General features: G+C 50.4%; 1 protein-coding gene across 25 annotated transcripts in view; it reads right to left on the bottom strand.

The window, feature by feature from the left end:
- SLC37A1 (solute carrier family 37 member 1) overlaps window positions 1–15,086 on the bottom strand; it is a 77,118-nt gene that overhangs the window by 19,976 nt on the left and 42,056 nt on the right. For all 25 annotated transcript variants that reach the window (XR_007477350.1, XR_007477351.1, XR_007477352.1 and 22 more), the window contains 3 exons: window positions 12,091–12,128; window positions 6,025–6,105; window positions 973–1,104 (listed from right to left, as the gene is read on the bottom strand). Coding sequence is in view for 17 of the 25 variants with exons in the window: in XM_033418373.2 (XP_033274264.1) it covers window positions 973–1,104; window positions 6,025–6,105; window positions 12,091–12,128 (251 nt within the window). In the remaining 8 variants the exon portion in view is untranslated. The remainder of the gene's footprint in view (window positions 1–972; window positions 1,105–6,024; window positions 6,106–12,090; window positions 12,129–15,086) is intronic.

Here is a 15,086-nt window from a genome sequence, read left to right as displayed (position 1 = left end):
CCAGCTCATCTGCAGCAGGGCCAGGTCAGGCCAGGCCAGGGCTCTGAAGCCTGTTCTCTCCACCACCCCACTTCTATTTATAGCGTGCACCCTACTTTTTAGCAAAAGTATTTGAGGTGGCTACACAATAAGGTACAACAGAAAAGTTACTTGTTGTTATTAGCAACATTTAAAAAATAACTTTTTAATTTAGAACCAGCATGTCCTCTGGCCAGCCCACAGAGATGTCCAGGCCTGGCCTTCAACATTCTCTTCTGGCAGGAAACCGGCAACAGGGTCCTCCACAGCCCAGTTTCATCTGGGCACTGGCAGAAGTTTCTGTTCTCAAGCCGAAGTTCTCAATTCTTTCGTTTCTGGGCCGTGATTCTAAGGCTCTGGGTGGACTGTTTAGTTTCCAGCTCCCACACGGGCGCTACGGAGCTTCTGGGTTCTCTCTGCTGGTTTTCCCCGAGGCCAGCGTGAGGGAAGCGATCTTGCTGTATGAGACCCACGTCTGTTCCCCTGGAAAGGACCCCAGGGCAGGAGCCCAGGTGTTTCTGAGTGTGGCCCATGGGGCCGTCCATGCCGGGCCCCAGGGGCGGGGTGTGTTCCCTCCTCTCATCCTGCCTCTGTTCCTGGCTCTGTCTTCAGCACCCTCCACGGCTCCCCGTCAGCAGAACACAGCTCCTCAGAGTCCTCCGCATGGCTCCCCAGATGCTCTGCTGAGGGAGCCCATGAATTTCGTATACATACTATACACGTACAATATGTTTTATAACTATTAAGAGGCTAACACAACTCTGCAGCCTTATTCATTCCTGAGCTGACCTGTCTGCAACTTCTGGTTCATGCTATGGATTTCTAATTTATGGATTACGTGATACAGAGAATCACGGATTTCTCTTTTTAAGCTTGGTTATCAACAGGCCAGCTTCTGTTCATAGTGAGCATAAATGCCCCCTTTTGAAACTCTCCTGGACACGTGTAACTCACGGGAATTTTCAAGGCCCCTACGAAGCTGATGGCCGCGATGCCGCCGCCGCCGTCTGCCGGGAGAACGACCACGTGGTTCTGGTGGCCGGAGCGCTTTCCATCCGACAGCAGTAAGCACTGCATCTCTGGGTCCTAGAGACAGATCCCGTAGAAACGATAAAAGAAAAGAAAAGAAAAGGTGTCACCAGGTAGTCTGCTTGGTTGAGGTGTGGTAAGCTGCCCCACTAAAGGCCTTGGGGAACGCCTTGGGTGACATCTGCACTGTGGCCATTGCTTTATGACCATTAACATTCACGTGGTTTTGGGAAATACTAACTAAAAACACACAAAATCCTATCCTTTGACCCAACAATTCTAGGACTCTGTGAAAAATAATTTGGGAAGTGGAAAAATACTTATATGATAAAATTAATGTCACACCATCATTGAGAAAAATTGCTAAAGTACATCCATATAAATATCTTGCAGTTGTAAAAAAAAAAGTTTGTGAGATTTGATGACATAGGAAGGTGCTTATGATACATTAAGTAATAAGACATCATTCAAAAGCACATTTTCATCACGATCTCAAAGAATGTTTAAATATGTACCTCTGTAAGTAGGTAACTAAAGGATCTATTTATAGGAAGAAAGAAGCTAAATTCTAAACCGACAATGGTTATCACTGAATGGTAGAATTACATGTAATTTGTATGAAATGTCGATAAATTCTTTCCATGATCCTGTATTTTTTAAGGAGTTCACAAAGGACATACATGATCAAAAACAATATTATTTTAAAATTCATAAACAAGTTCCACTATTTCATAAATTCTGATTCCAGACATCCCTAAAGGACAAAGTTTATCTTCATTAGGGCTTCCCTGGTGGCGCAGTGGTTGAGAGTCCGCCTGCCGACGCAGGGGACGCGGGTTCGTGCCCCGGTCCGGGAAGATCCCACATGCCGTGGAGCGGCTGGGCCCATGAGCCAGGGCCGCTGAGCCTGTGCATCCGGAGCCTGTGCTCCACAACGGGAGAGGCCACAACAGTGAGAGGCCTGCGTACCGCAAAAAAAAAAAAAAGTTTATCTTCATTAAAACAAAGAACTGTGGTCCTCAACTCTGGGCGGGATATCAAGTCAGAGCAAGGATGATCTAAAAGTGTCCTTCATGAGTGCACTATACAGGTCAAGGATTGAAAAAGCAATGTTTCTATGTATATTGGACTTACCACAAAACCAAATAGGTTTTATTGTACTTATCTCACTATAATCTACACAAGTTAGATTAAAAAATGCAGTTAAATTAAAAAAAAAAGGCACTGCATTGCGGTATCCCACTGTTGATATTAGAATTCTCTTCCGGTGAAAGACAGAAATTGGGCAACAGGCTGGCAGGTTACAGCAACCGCAGCCCTACGGGCACTGAGCACGCAGCGCCTCAGCTCTCGGGCAGCAAGGGCTGCATCACCGAGAAGCCCAGTGCCCGCCATGACTCAGGCATTGAGAACCGGCCTTTGGTGAACATGGTCGCAGGTAACCACGTGCTCTGATGTTTCAGGACGCAGAACATCCTCCTGACGACCATTCCGCAAAGGTATATGAAAACTGAGAATTATGATTTGCGTTTGGAAATAAAGTTTTCTCTCGTGAATTACGCCGGCTGTCCAGTGTAGGAGATGAAATCTTTAGTTCTCAACCCTGGCATCTCCTGGGGGCTCTGGGAGACCCCAGTGCCCAGGCTGCACCCCACACCGAATACAGCAGTCTCAGGGGCAGGCCCCAGGAGAGCCCGATGTGTAGTCCAGGCTGAGAACCACAGGACAGACTTTTTTAACACTAAGCGGTCTGACTGGTAGACCATGAAATACAGCCAGATAAAGAGAAAAAAGAAAGTCAAGAGACTCTGCTCAGCCAGGACAGTAGTAACTGCAGGTCCAGCACAGAAACCCACCAGGTCACAGCCCTGGGTCAGCACCTGGCCCTTCCCTGCTCTGTAAACTGGGCTGGTTTAAAGCCTTGGTCCAGCCCCTCTGCTCTAAGCCACGAGCAGCCCCTCAGGCAGGCAGGGAAGGCCCTGTCTTCGTTGAGGATGGGCCTCCTGCCCACACCTGCTCATCCTTTATGCACAGTCGGGGGGGTGGGGGCCGTCCCAGCCACCCAAGTCCAGTCTTTTGCAGTGTCTGGAGGAGACAGAGGGATGCGTGAGGTCATGGCGGGTTTTCCAAAGCAAATCAGGAGAGCAAGGCTGCCTCTTCCTCGGAGCCAACAGAGACCTGCTGGGAGGACAGGGCAGGGGAAGCGGTGTGCCTGGAGCCCCCGGGGGATCTGCTGGGATGGGGAGCCCTCAGTGGGCTGGGGGCTTATTCAGCTGGGGACCCTCCTCTGAGGTTTATACAGGCACAGAGTGAAAGGGCTCGTGTGATGAGAGCAAACACACACGGGGCGTTTGCACGAATGACGGCTCAGCCCTGCCTCAGCGCGTGCTGGCCTCAGATGGAGTCGCACTGGCACGCCGGGTGGAGAAATCTGCAGCAACAAAACACCCACTCAGCGGTCTTGAAGTGGCCGCTGAGCCACAGCCAATCAGAAAGGCCCTCAGAGGGGTGGGAGAGGGTTGGACTGGGAGGTTGCGGTTAGCAGGTGGAAATTGGTATATAGAGAATGGATAAACAACAAGGTCCTCCTGTAGAGCACAGGGTACTCTAGTCAATATCCTGTGATAAACCATAATGGAAAAGAATATGAAAAAGAATATATATGTATGTATAACTGAGTCGCTTTGCTGTACAGCAGAAACTAACACGACGTCGTAATTCAACTATATGTCAAAGAAAATAAATTTTTTAAAAAGATAAACAAAAATAAATAAAAATAAAAAATAAGAACACAAAATGGAAAGAATTTAAAAAGAAGAAAGATAAAGACCCTCAGAGAAGCCAAGGATGACATGAAGGACATGTGACTACAAAGACGACAGAGGTCGACACCCCCAAGACGACATGGTAAACACCCGCGAGGGCTGGACGCAGGTCCGCCGCGTGGCGAGAGACCCCGGAGCCTCTTTCTCTTTGTTCACATTCTCTTCCTTGCCCACCCCCTTCTTTACGTATTTCCCCACAAAGTCTAAGAACCATGCCTGGCACAGAAGGGAATTAAGCAGTCCCAGGTGAAAAGCAGTGGTGATCAGGGTCCTGGGTAAGGCTCCACTCCGAGCCCATGGATCTGAGCCAGGTCACATGTGGGACATCCTGCCTGCTGACCCAGGAGCCACCTCCAGCACGTGAGCTCTCCACGCTAAGGAAGGGCGGGGACCAAACAAAGCCTGGTTAGCGCGCAGGGGCCAGCTGAAAGGGGACACCCGTCCACTGCGGCCAACACCTGCCCCGTCATGTCCACATCAAAGTCAGCCTGTGGCGTGGCCGGGCCTGAAACAGGACCTACGGGGGCGTCTAAATACGTAACTGTCTCTTTGGTGACATGTTAGTAAATAGACTTTAATAGAAGGAACAGAAAAAAGGAAGAGGGAAGCTATGCTCAGAAGAGCGCGCTAGCTTTACTGGTCAGTAGCTACATTAGAACACAGGGCCTGGCTCTTGCCTCAGAGAAAAGATAAGTCTTCAGTAACAAGCGGAGAGGAATTATAGCCATTTGGACATTGATTAAGACCTGATGCTGTGGACTGACATTTGTGTTCCCCCCAAATCTGTATGTTGAACCCCCATCTCTAATATGATGGTATTAGGAGGTGGGGTCTTTGGGAGGTAATGAGGCCATGTGGGTGGAGCCCGCATGATGGGATTAATACCCTTACAGGAAGAGACCGCAGAGAACTTGCTTCTCTCCCTGCTCTTTCACCTGAGGATCCACAGAGAAGGCGGCTGCCAACCAGCCAGGAAGAAGCCTCTCACCAGACATCAGACCTGCTGGTGCCTTGATCTGGGACTTCCCAGCCTCCAGAAACAAACGTTTGAAATGCGAGAAGTAAATGTTTACTGCTTAAGCCGCCCAGTCTAGGGTATTTCTGTTACAGCAGCCCAATCTAAGACACCTGCTTCTGATGCAAACTCAGAAGTGAGTAGAGATTTTAAAGCACTTCAGTTGAATTTCACTAAGATCTAAGAACCAAGATGTATGAGACACCATGTTTCCCTCTTCCATTATTTCAACCACCGGAAATAACTTCCTTGGGCACTAAAGAAAAAAGAGTAAGAAGCCTGTTTAGCACATTTATCCTTTAAGCTAACGGATTTAAAAAGAAAAGAGAATATCTTATACTTTCAAGAATTAAAACCAAACCTAAAATGCCCTTGCGGCTCCATGCGGTCAGCTAGGCAGAAGCAATGGGAGGAATTTCTTGGAAGGACAGTCATCCCTTGGTACCCGGGATCTGCAGGGGGTTGGTCCCAGGGATCCCCCGCGGAGACCAAAATCTGCAGACGCTCAAGTCCCTCACGTACAATGGCTTAGTACAGTCAGCCCTTGTATGGGCAGGTGCGCATCTGGGGATACGAGGCTGACTGCATCTTGAAAGGAGAGGGGAGGGTGAGCCCAGCGCTGGGGAAGAGCCCTGGACTGCATCCTGGCCTCCCCACTTGTGAACGGGTGGAGGGCTGGAAGTCGACTTTCTATGTTGCCTTCGGGTCGCTCTCATTCCCAGACCACCTACGCTCTCTCCACCTGAAACCCCCTTGGGCCACGTGTGTGCAGACTCACTCCTCACCTCCTTGACAGCTCCACGCAAAGCCACCAGCTTCGGGAAGCGCCCAACACCAGGCCTGAATTAGTGCCTGCTCAGTCCTCTGGGTGGCTCTGTCTGCTGCTGGTTTTCTCTCTACCCCACACGCGTCCCGCCCCAGGATGTGAGTTCCACAGGACACTGGGACTGATGTCCGTGGCACCGGTGCTGCAACCCTGAATGCTGCAGACAGCTGTCAGATGAATGAATCGCTTACAAATTGGATTCACAAACTAACAAAGGCAAACTGAAGAAATACAAGACCCTGGATGTCTGCGACAGATGTCGCTGAGGCAGGACTCTGCCTTCCTGCCAAGCGGCCTCGTGTGCAACTCACCAGAGATTTGTTCCTCTCCTCGGTTAGCGCTTGCTTCTGTGGCCGGAATCTGTGCGTGCCGTTCTTGTAGCTTTTTGGATGCTGGGAGAAAAAAATGTAGTTAGAGCAATTACCGAATCAATGGACAGAAATTACACCTAGACTCACTGCAGCAAGGACACGAAATATCTTCACAAAAATGCTATCAAGGGAAAATAAGACAAATGATTAAAACAAAACAAAGGCTAATCCGTTTAATCTCAAGGCTCCAGACCCTCAGATAACGGAGGGTGAAAATCAAATCCTTTCCTGAAGAATAATCCAAGACCCAGGAATAAAGAAACGTAAAACTGCCGATGAATGCAACTCAACTCTCCTTAACGGCTTTGACATTTCTAAACGACTTTTCCTCTAACCAGTGAAAAACACAGTCACTTCCTACAACAGCAGATCGATTCAGAAGGAAGAAAACACCCTCCATATAGAAGGAGAGCATGGCTTGCCGGACAAGACAGAGCTCGACCACTGGAGCCATGGGGTGCGCGCACGCGTGTGTGTGTCTGTACAATGAACGTATGTTTTAATTTCTCTTGGATATACCTAGGACTGAAATTGCTGGGTCATATGATGACTCTATGCTTCATCTTTTGAGGAATTGCCAGACTGTTTTCCAAAGTGGTTGCACCATTTTAACATCCCCACCAGCAGGGTTCCAGTTTACTATTATCTGTCTTTTTGATTCTAGCCATGTTAGTGGGTCTGAAGTGGTATCTCATTGTGATTTTGATTACACTTCCTTGATGGCCAATGAAGCTAAACACCTTTTCATGTGCTTACTGGCCATTTATCTTCTCTGGCAAAATGTCTCTTCAGATCCTTTGCCCCTTTTTAAACTAGCTTGTCTTTTTATTACCGAGTTCTAAGTGTTCTTTATGTATTCTAGATACAAGTCTTTCATCAGATATATGATTTGCACATATTGTCTCCCATTCTTTGGGTTGTATTTTCACTTTCTTGATGGTACCCTTTGAAGCATAAAAGCTTTAAATTCAGTGAAGTCCAATTTATCTATTTTTCCTTCCACCCCTTGTGCTTTTGGTGTCATATCTAAGAAGGCTTTGCTTAATCCAAGGTCATGAAGATGTCCTCCTATATTTTCTTCTAGGAGTTTTATAGTTTTAGCTCTCACATTTAGGTCTTTGATGCATTTAAATGTTGTGTACGCCGTGACAAACAGTTCCCAATTCACTCTTTGCCTGTGGATACCCAGCTGTCCCAGCACCACATGTTAAAAAGATTACCCTTTCCCCACTGAATGGTCCTAGCGCCTTGTCAAAAAACAACTGACCATAAGTATGAGGGTCTAATTTCTGAATTCAGTTCTATTCCATTGATCTGTATGTCTACCCTTACGACAGTAATACAGAGTCTTGAATACTGCAGCTTTGTAATAAGTTTTGAAATTGGGAACTTGGTTCTTTTTCAGGATTCCTTTGGCCTCTCGGGATTCCTTAAATTTTCATATGAAATCAGGGATCGGCTTGTCAATTTCTGCCAAGAAGCCAGCTGGGGTTTCGATATAGATTACACTGAATCCGTAGATCGATTTGGGGCAATACTGCCATCTTGACAGTATTAAATCTTCCTGTCGGTGAACACAGGGTGCCTGTTCATTTATTTAGGTCTTCTTTAACTTCTTTCGACAATGTTTTGTAGTTTGCAGTGTATCAGTCTTGTGCTTCCTTGGTTAAATTTATTCCTGAGTGTTTTATTCCTTTTGATGCTGCTGTTAATGAAGTTTTTTTATGTTCGTTTTTGGATTGTTCATGGCTAACGTATAGAAATAGAATTGATGTTTATATACTGATCTTGTATCCTGCAACCTTGCTAGTTTTTTAATTAGCTCGAATAGGTTTTTGGTGGATTCCTTGGGATTTTCTATATACAAGATCACGTCATCTGCTAACAGAGGCACTTTTACTTCTTCTTGTCCAATCTGCACGTCTCTTATTTCATTTTCTTGCCTAAATGCTCTGGCTAGAACCCCCTGTACAACGTTAAGTAGAAATGGTGAGAGCAGGTATCTTTTGTCTTGTGCCTGACGTTACAGGGAAAGCGTCCAAGCTTTCACCATTAAGTATGACGTTAGCTATGGCTTTTTTTTTTTTTTTTTCCTGCGGTACTCGGGCCTCTCACTGTCGTGGCCTCTCCCGTTGCGGAGGACAGGCTCCAGATGCGCAGGCTCAGCGGCCATGGCTCACGGGCCCAGCCGCTCCGCGGCATGGGGGATCTTCCCGGACCGGGGCACGAACCCGTGTTCCCTGCATCGGCAGGCGGACTCTCAACCACTGCGCCACCAGGGAAGCCCAGCTGTGGCTTTTTATCGTCTTTATCTGGTTGAGGCAGTTCCTTTCTGGTCCTAGTTTGCTGACTGTTGCATTAGGAAGGGGTGCTGGATTTTGTCGAATGCTTTTTCTGCTTCTACTGAAAGGACCCTGTGGTTTTTGTCCTGTATTCTATTCATGTGAAGTATTACATTAATTGATTTTCAGATGTTAAACCAACTGTATATTCCTGGAATAAATCCCATTTGATCATGATAGTTAATCCTTTTTATACGTTGCTGGGTTAGTATTTTGTTGAGTTTTGCATGTACATTCATAAGAGAGATTGGTCTCTAGTTTTCTTGTGATGTCTCCTTACGTTATCAGGATAATACCCCAGAGAGTGAATGGGGACTGTTCTCTTATTTTTTGGGAGAGTTTGTGAATAGTTGGTGCTAATTTTTCTTTAAATGTCTGACAGAATTCACCAATGAAGCCATCTAGTCCTGGAATTTTCTTTGTAGTCAATTTTTAAATTAATAATTCAGTTTCTTTCCTTGTTATAGGTGTATTCAGATTTTCTATCTCTTGAGTCAGTTTTGGTAGTTTACATCTTTCTAGGAATTTTCCCATTTATTCTAAGTTATCTAACTTGTTAGCATTCAGTTGTTCATAGTATTCCTTTATAATTCTTTTTCTTTCTGTGAAGTTGGCAGTAACGTCCCCTCTCTCATTCCAGATTTTGGTAATTTGAATCTTTTTTTCCTGGTCAGTCGAAAGGATTGTCAATTTTGTTGATCTTTTCGAAGAACAAATTTTGGCTTGTGGACAAAAAATGTTGTCTGCCATTTCAGTAAACAAAGAATGTTGCTGCCACCAAGCTATCAGCCGCTGCAGTCCCCACCTCAGCCCCTCCCAACTGTGTGCCCTGAGGGGAATTCAGGAAGGAGAGAAACTGGATACTGGCCCTAGATCGTTAAGATGCATATCTAAGGAATAATTTCAATGAGCCCAGACCCCTGCATCTTCCTATAGAGACAAGCAATAAAATCATTAACTTGAGATGTCTGCTTTTTGTGATTAACAGTAATCTTTCTCGATGTTTGACTACATGGCCTTTTTTTTTCAGCAAAAGCTCCTATATATCCTGGCTCCTACCTTACCTCTTTGGAACAGTTCCTCAGAGCTACGGAGAGGCTGTCTCCTGGGCTACAGTCCTCAGTAAGGTCCCTGAATAAACATTACTCACAACTTTTAGGTTGTGTGTTTTTTCAGTTGTCAGGCTTAATTGATTACCTCTATTTTTTTTTTTCTATTCTTTACTGTTGGTCTCTAGGTGTGCTAATGGTATAGTAACGTTGTTGTTTTTTTTTTTTTGCGGTACGTGGGCCTCTCACTGTTGTGGCCTCTCCCGTCGCAGAGCACAGGCTCCGGACGCGCAGGCTCAGCGGCCATGGCTCACGGGCCCAGCCGCTCCGCGGCACGTGGGATCTTCCCGGACCGGGGCACGAACCCGTGTCCCCTGCATCGGCAGGCAGACTCTCAACCACTGTGCCACCAGGGAAGCCCCAGTAATGTTTTTTGTTGTTTGTTTTTAATAAAAGAGTCCTTAGAGTTTAGAAACATATATTGAAATAGTTGGAGACAAAATAATATGATGATTGGTATTTGCTTACAAAATAAATCATGAGGAGACGGAGGGAGTATTAGAAGGGGTACTGATGAAATAAGACTGGCAGGGTGATGGGCACATGCGGGTTCATGATACTATTCTTTTTACCTTTTTACGTGTTTTAAAATTTCCATAATGAAAACTTTAAAGAACTGGAAAGGAGAAGAACTTGATGCTGAAAATAACACCTTCAGATGGGAAATTCCCAGGACACGGCTCTACTTAGAAGTCAGCACCTGTGAGATGTCTTGCAAGTGCATCCGGCTTTGCACGGAAGCTCTGCTTACGATAGGGGGGAGGTGCAAACGGACAGAGCGGACAGAGAACCAGCCCAGCTTGCCCTCACTTCCCCAGGCTCTGGGGCCCCTCGAGAAGGCCCTGTGACACCGGTCTCTCCAGGGCCCTACAGGAAGTGAGTAGAGTTCCTGTGGGAAAGAGAACTTTGGGGCTGTGGCAGAAGCTGATGAAACGCCCCCAGAAATCAGTCCAATCTCTCCCTCTGACTGACCCCTGTGAGGAAGAAAGAGGAAGAGGAACCCCAGCTCCGTGGGCCACCCTACCCCATGTACCCTGGGGAGGCTCAGTGAGCTGTCAGGGAGGATTCAGCGGGGGAAGACGACACAGCTTGGGCCCCAGGTCACACACACAAGTGCAGGAACGCCTCTAGCACAGGTATGCTTTCCCGTACGTCTGAAGCTGTGCACAAGGATGACTCCACACACACATGTGCACGTGCACGCATACACACACACACACACACACACACACACACACACACAGCTGACGGGCCTGGGGATGGATGGGCCACGGGGCTGATGGAAGGAGGAGTTGGGACGAGTCCTCGGAATCCAGCCTGTCCAACGGGCGGACAGCAGTTCTCTGACTGACACAGGGAATGCCAGGGGCCTAGCAAGTTTATGGGGTGAAATAAAGAGAACATTCTGGTCATGTTAAGTCTGGGAAGACACCCAGACGCCTCTGTGGGGATGTCGGGTGGGCAGTGTGACCTATGACCACGGAGCTCAGGGCAGAGGACCACGCTGGGGACTGCACATCAATGCACACAGAGGTGCCGTGAGGATGCTGAAAGCCCCAGGCCCACGCAGGATCTCCTACGGTGAGAGCAGGAAGAGGGGAGAAGGGGCCAAGGACCGGGCCGGGGGGGGGCTCCCATGTTTGGGGGTCTGCCAGAGTAGGGCCAGCAAAGAGCTCTGCATGTTACCAGAGAAGCAGGAGAGCATGTTACGAGCCCCCAAAGGGAGCATCTCATGGAGGGAGGAGACCACCGCATCACACGCTGGTGACAGGTCAGGGGTGAGGCCAGAGCGCTGACCACGTGCGGCCAGACCGTGCTGCTGGGGGCCCTGGCGGGTGGCTTTGGCAGAGCGGTGGAGGCCAGAGGACAGGAGGGGAGCCGGGAGAGGGAAGTCAGGGAGCACGACTCGGGGGGTCTACCCTAAGGTTAAGCAGGAAACCGGGTGCAAGGGCGACACCCCTGCTGGGAGCGACAGAGGAGAGAGGGCAAGCCGAAGGCCAGGGGCGGGGAGCTGGCCTGGGCAGCTCCCAGAGTTAGTTATCTGGGGGTAGGCAGAGACCTCTGTGGACGCCGGCAGGGCAAGCGCCCTTCCAGGGCCGCGAAGACCGCAGGGTTGCTCAGCAGCTGGGCGTGAGCAGGTCAGGGGCGGTAAGCAGTGACAATGACTCAGGGAATGTGGTCCTGGTGCTGGGCGGTCCTAGCGGGCCACCTGCCAGGTGTGGACGCCAGGTTCAAGTGACGTCAGCCAGCTTAGCTTTGCGTCAGCCTGTAGTCACACCCGCCCAGGAAAAGTATGATGTCCCTGCTCCTCGTGAGGCCCGGCCGGTCCCCAGCTCCTGGTCGCTCTCTGAGTCCCTAACCCAGACTGCACCAAGCTCCTCGTCTGGTTTTGGTTGTTATCATTATGATTCATCTTTTTCTAAAACTGCCCGTATTTTCAGGGCAGGACCTCTGTCCACACTTTGTTACCCACTGACAGGACAGGAAGGGCCAGGCTGGTGACAGTCATCATCACAGCACACTGAGGACACGAGAAGCAGGGAGCACGTCCTTACCGTGGCCGGGGAGGAAGAGCAGGCGACGTCCTTCGGATCTGAAACACCAAACACGGAACAGTGTGAACCAGGGCTGGCTGCTTCCTCCGACACAAGAACGTAAACCAAAGCAAGGCACCCTCTGATGCTGTTACTACATCAGCAACAATTTCAGAAAAAGACAATGCACGAGGCAGCACGTTTGGTGGGGTGAGGGCGCAGCTCGGCCACCCCCGCAAGAACCCACACGTGCCCCTTCCCTCACGCGGGCCCCGTGACTGCCTGATCCCCACGCACCGAAGCCGGGAGGGTACGAAACCAGCACTGACAAACGCAAATCGTCACGAATATGAAGGCTGCTTTGCAACATGGAAAATAGTTTACAAATAAAAATAAGCAGAGCTTAAATACACTATGGTGACGAGCCGTGTAAGGTACATGCAAAGGACGTAAGTATCAGAAGGAACTAGAAAAACATGACCCGCAGATCAGAGTAGCGGGGCTCTGAATAACGTTTGGGATGAGTCATTTAATGTTATGGAATTAACTAGAAGGAAAATTAGCGGGCACAAAACATCGACCTTGAAACAGAACAAAATGCCTTTTGCCTAAATGCAAGGAGATGTGAAATAAAATTCGCGTTTTACGGCAGGACAAGAAACACGCGCACATCGAAATGCTTCTCTGCCCTTGGGCGTCCTCTGCCGCGCACCGTGCATCGTGTATCCACAGGAGGCATCAACCAAACCTCCCCCACGAGCAGGAATACCTGTGCAGCCCAGAGGAGCAACGTTCTCCCAGCATCCACAGGACAACGCCTTAAACACTCCTTACTGATCCCGTAAGGGACCACGTGACCCACCACGATGCCTCTTAGACCTGGGTTACGTAAACTGTCAATAATCCCTCTGTCTCAGAAACCTTACATAACTGTGTCTTGACTTCTCATGGGCGGAACAGTCCTCAGAGCTTTCTGAGATGCTCTTCCTGGGTTACAATCCTCAAATTCAGCTTGAATAAAATGTCCCATTGTTTTCTTAGATCCACTGCTTAACTTTTTGTCGACAGAGGGAAGGACATGTGGAAGCGGACAGAACCAGAAGCGAGGCTTTCTTCATCTTCGTACTTTAAGATCACGCTGGTGTGACCCAGGAACGAGAGCCGGGCTCAGGGCCACGAGTCGCCCTGGCCAGCAAACTCCACTTCTTGAGAATCTAGACAGCCGCCTTGTAACAGCTTTGCTCCTTCCCCATCACCCAGAACCCGGGTCTTTTTTTATAAGTTTTGGTGAGACAGTTTAACCACCCTGAAACACAAACCGAGCCACAGGGCTTTCAGCTTCCCACAGCGGCGTTCCCTCCCGCGAGATAGAGAGTGACGCCGCGGAGGGGCCCCTGGACCACATGTGCTCCTGGGCTGGAGGCTCCTCCCCGCCGCCCTCTGCAGAGGGTGGGCCTGGGGAGCCCTGATGGTCCCGATGGCCCTGGGGATGTGCAGTGACATCAGCAATTCCCCAGCCCGTGGCTTTCCCCAGCTGTGCTGTGAGCCCCAGGGTCAGTCTCGATGGGGTGCGGCCGGTCCCCAGGACACGGCTTTTCCTGGGCTTTCACCCTGCAGGACATTAGTATCAGTGACCCTTGGCTGGGACACGTCTGAGGGCAGCTTCCCAGGCAGCCCTGGAGGGGCCTGTGGATGGGGTGCCCTGTCCCTTGGGCCCAGCCCCGGCAGGAAGGGGGAACAGGGCCGAGCCGGTCCCTCGCTGCTGGTCACGAGAAGGGGCGCTCCTGGGGCTTTCCCGCCCACCCTGCAGTAGGGGATTAGGGACCGGGAGGGAGCAGAAGTAAGCCACCGAGATGCAATGCACGTGGATCCGGTCTCTCCTCTCTGCAGTGTTCTGCTCTTGGACACAGGATGTGCTGGTCACTGCTTGCAGCTGGCTTTCATCATCACTCATACGGACACCACCTCCTTGTTACCAGGGGGAGTACAGGTACCAATCCTCTCAGCAGAGAGGGCCCGGCGGTCTGATTCTCGTTCCGCCGTGGAGGGTCTGTTAGAGCAACAGGCCTGTGCCTGCGGTGGACTCAGGCTGACAGGTGACGTCGGGCCCAGGAGTAGAGGCCTTGTTCACAAGGGCCCTGCTCGGGCTGCGCGAGGAGGAGTAAGGGTGTCCGAGCCTGCGAACCGGCTTCTCTCCGTTCGCTGAGACACTCGTGGACACGGGGCCCTGGGTGCCGGGTCCCAGCGTGGGAGGGTTAGGGGGCCACAGAAACGCCTCCTCCCGTGAGGCCGGCTGCAGGAGCTGCCCCCAGAAGAAAGTGTCAGAGGCACGGTCGGCGGGCGTCCTGTCCAAGTCATGTGCGCAGAGCAGTGCCTCCAGAGCCCGAGCTCAAGAGGAAGACGTTCAGCGAGAAGGTGGAGAAACGCCAAGTCCGGAAGGTGCCCCCGGCCGCACAAGCTGGGCCCTGGTGAGCTGGGCGGAGGCCAGGCAAGGAAAGCAGCAGCCGCGGGCGGTCGGACAAAGCCGGCCAGTCCCGGGGAAAGGTGACCGGTCCACGGCGGAGAGAGCGAGGACCAGGTGACTGAGCGATGCTCGCGGGACACCAGAGAGCCCTGCCCCAGCCATGGGGACAGCGGGAGGGGAGCGCAGGGGTGAGGGCAGGAAAGGAGGCCCAGGGGGAGGAAATCTTTGGCGGCCTCATGAAGAACGGGGGCACGGAACTCAACGGACGATCCTGCACAACCCTGACCATGTTTACCTTGGACACCTAACAGCTAAAGGCTAAGACTCCAGGTGAAAAGAACCGACACGGCCCAGGGGAATGCGATGGGCTGAGGGAGGAGGGGAGAACGGCCTCTGGGGCCCGGACTTCAGCCCACAGCGCCCTCCCGGTGGCCCGTGGCCCCCCAGGGCCCCGTCCGTTCTCAGTGCCCGCTGGGGATGCCTCCGCACAGGCCAAGGAGGGGGCACGAGTGCTCATCTGTTCCCTGAGTCAGTACCAGGACATCTCCCAGGA

Source organism: Orcinus orca, chromosome 5 (genome assembly GCF_937001465.1).
Source record: "Orcinus orca chromosome 5, mOrcOrc1.1, whole genome shotgun sequence".
In the NCBI taxonomy this organism is placed as follows: domain Eukaryota; kingdom Metazoa; phylum Chordata; class Mammalia; order Artiodactyla; family Delphinidae; genus Orcinus; species Orcinus orca.
This window is presented reverse-complemented; position numbering and strand designations above follow the sequence as displayed.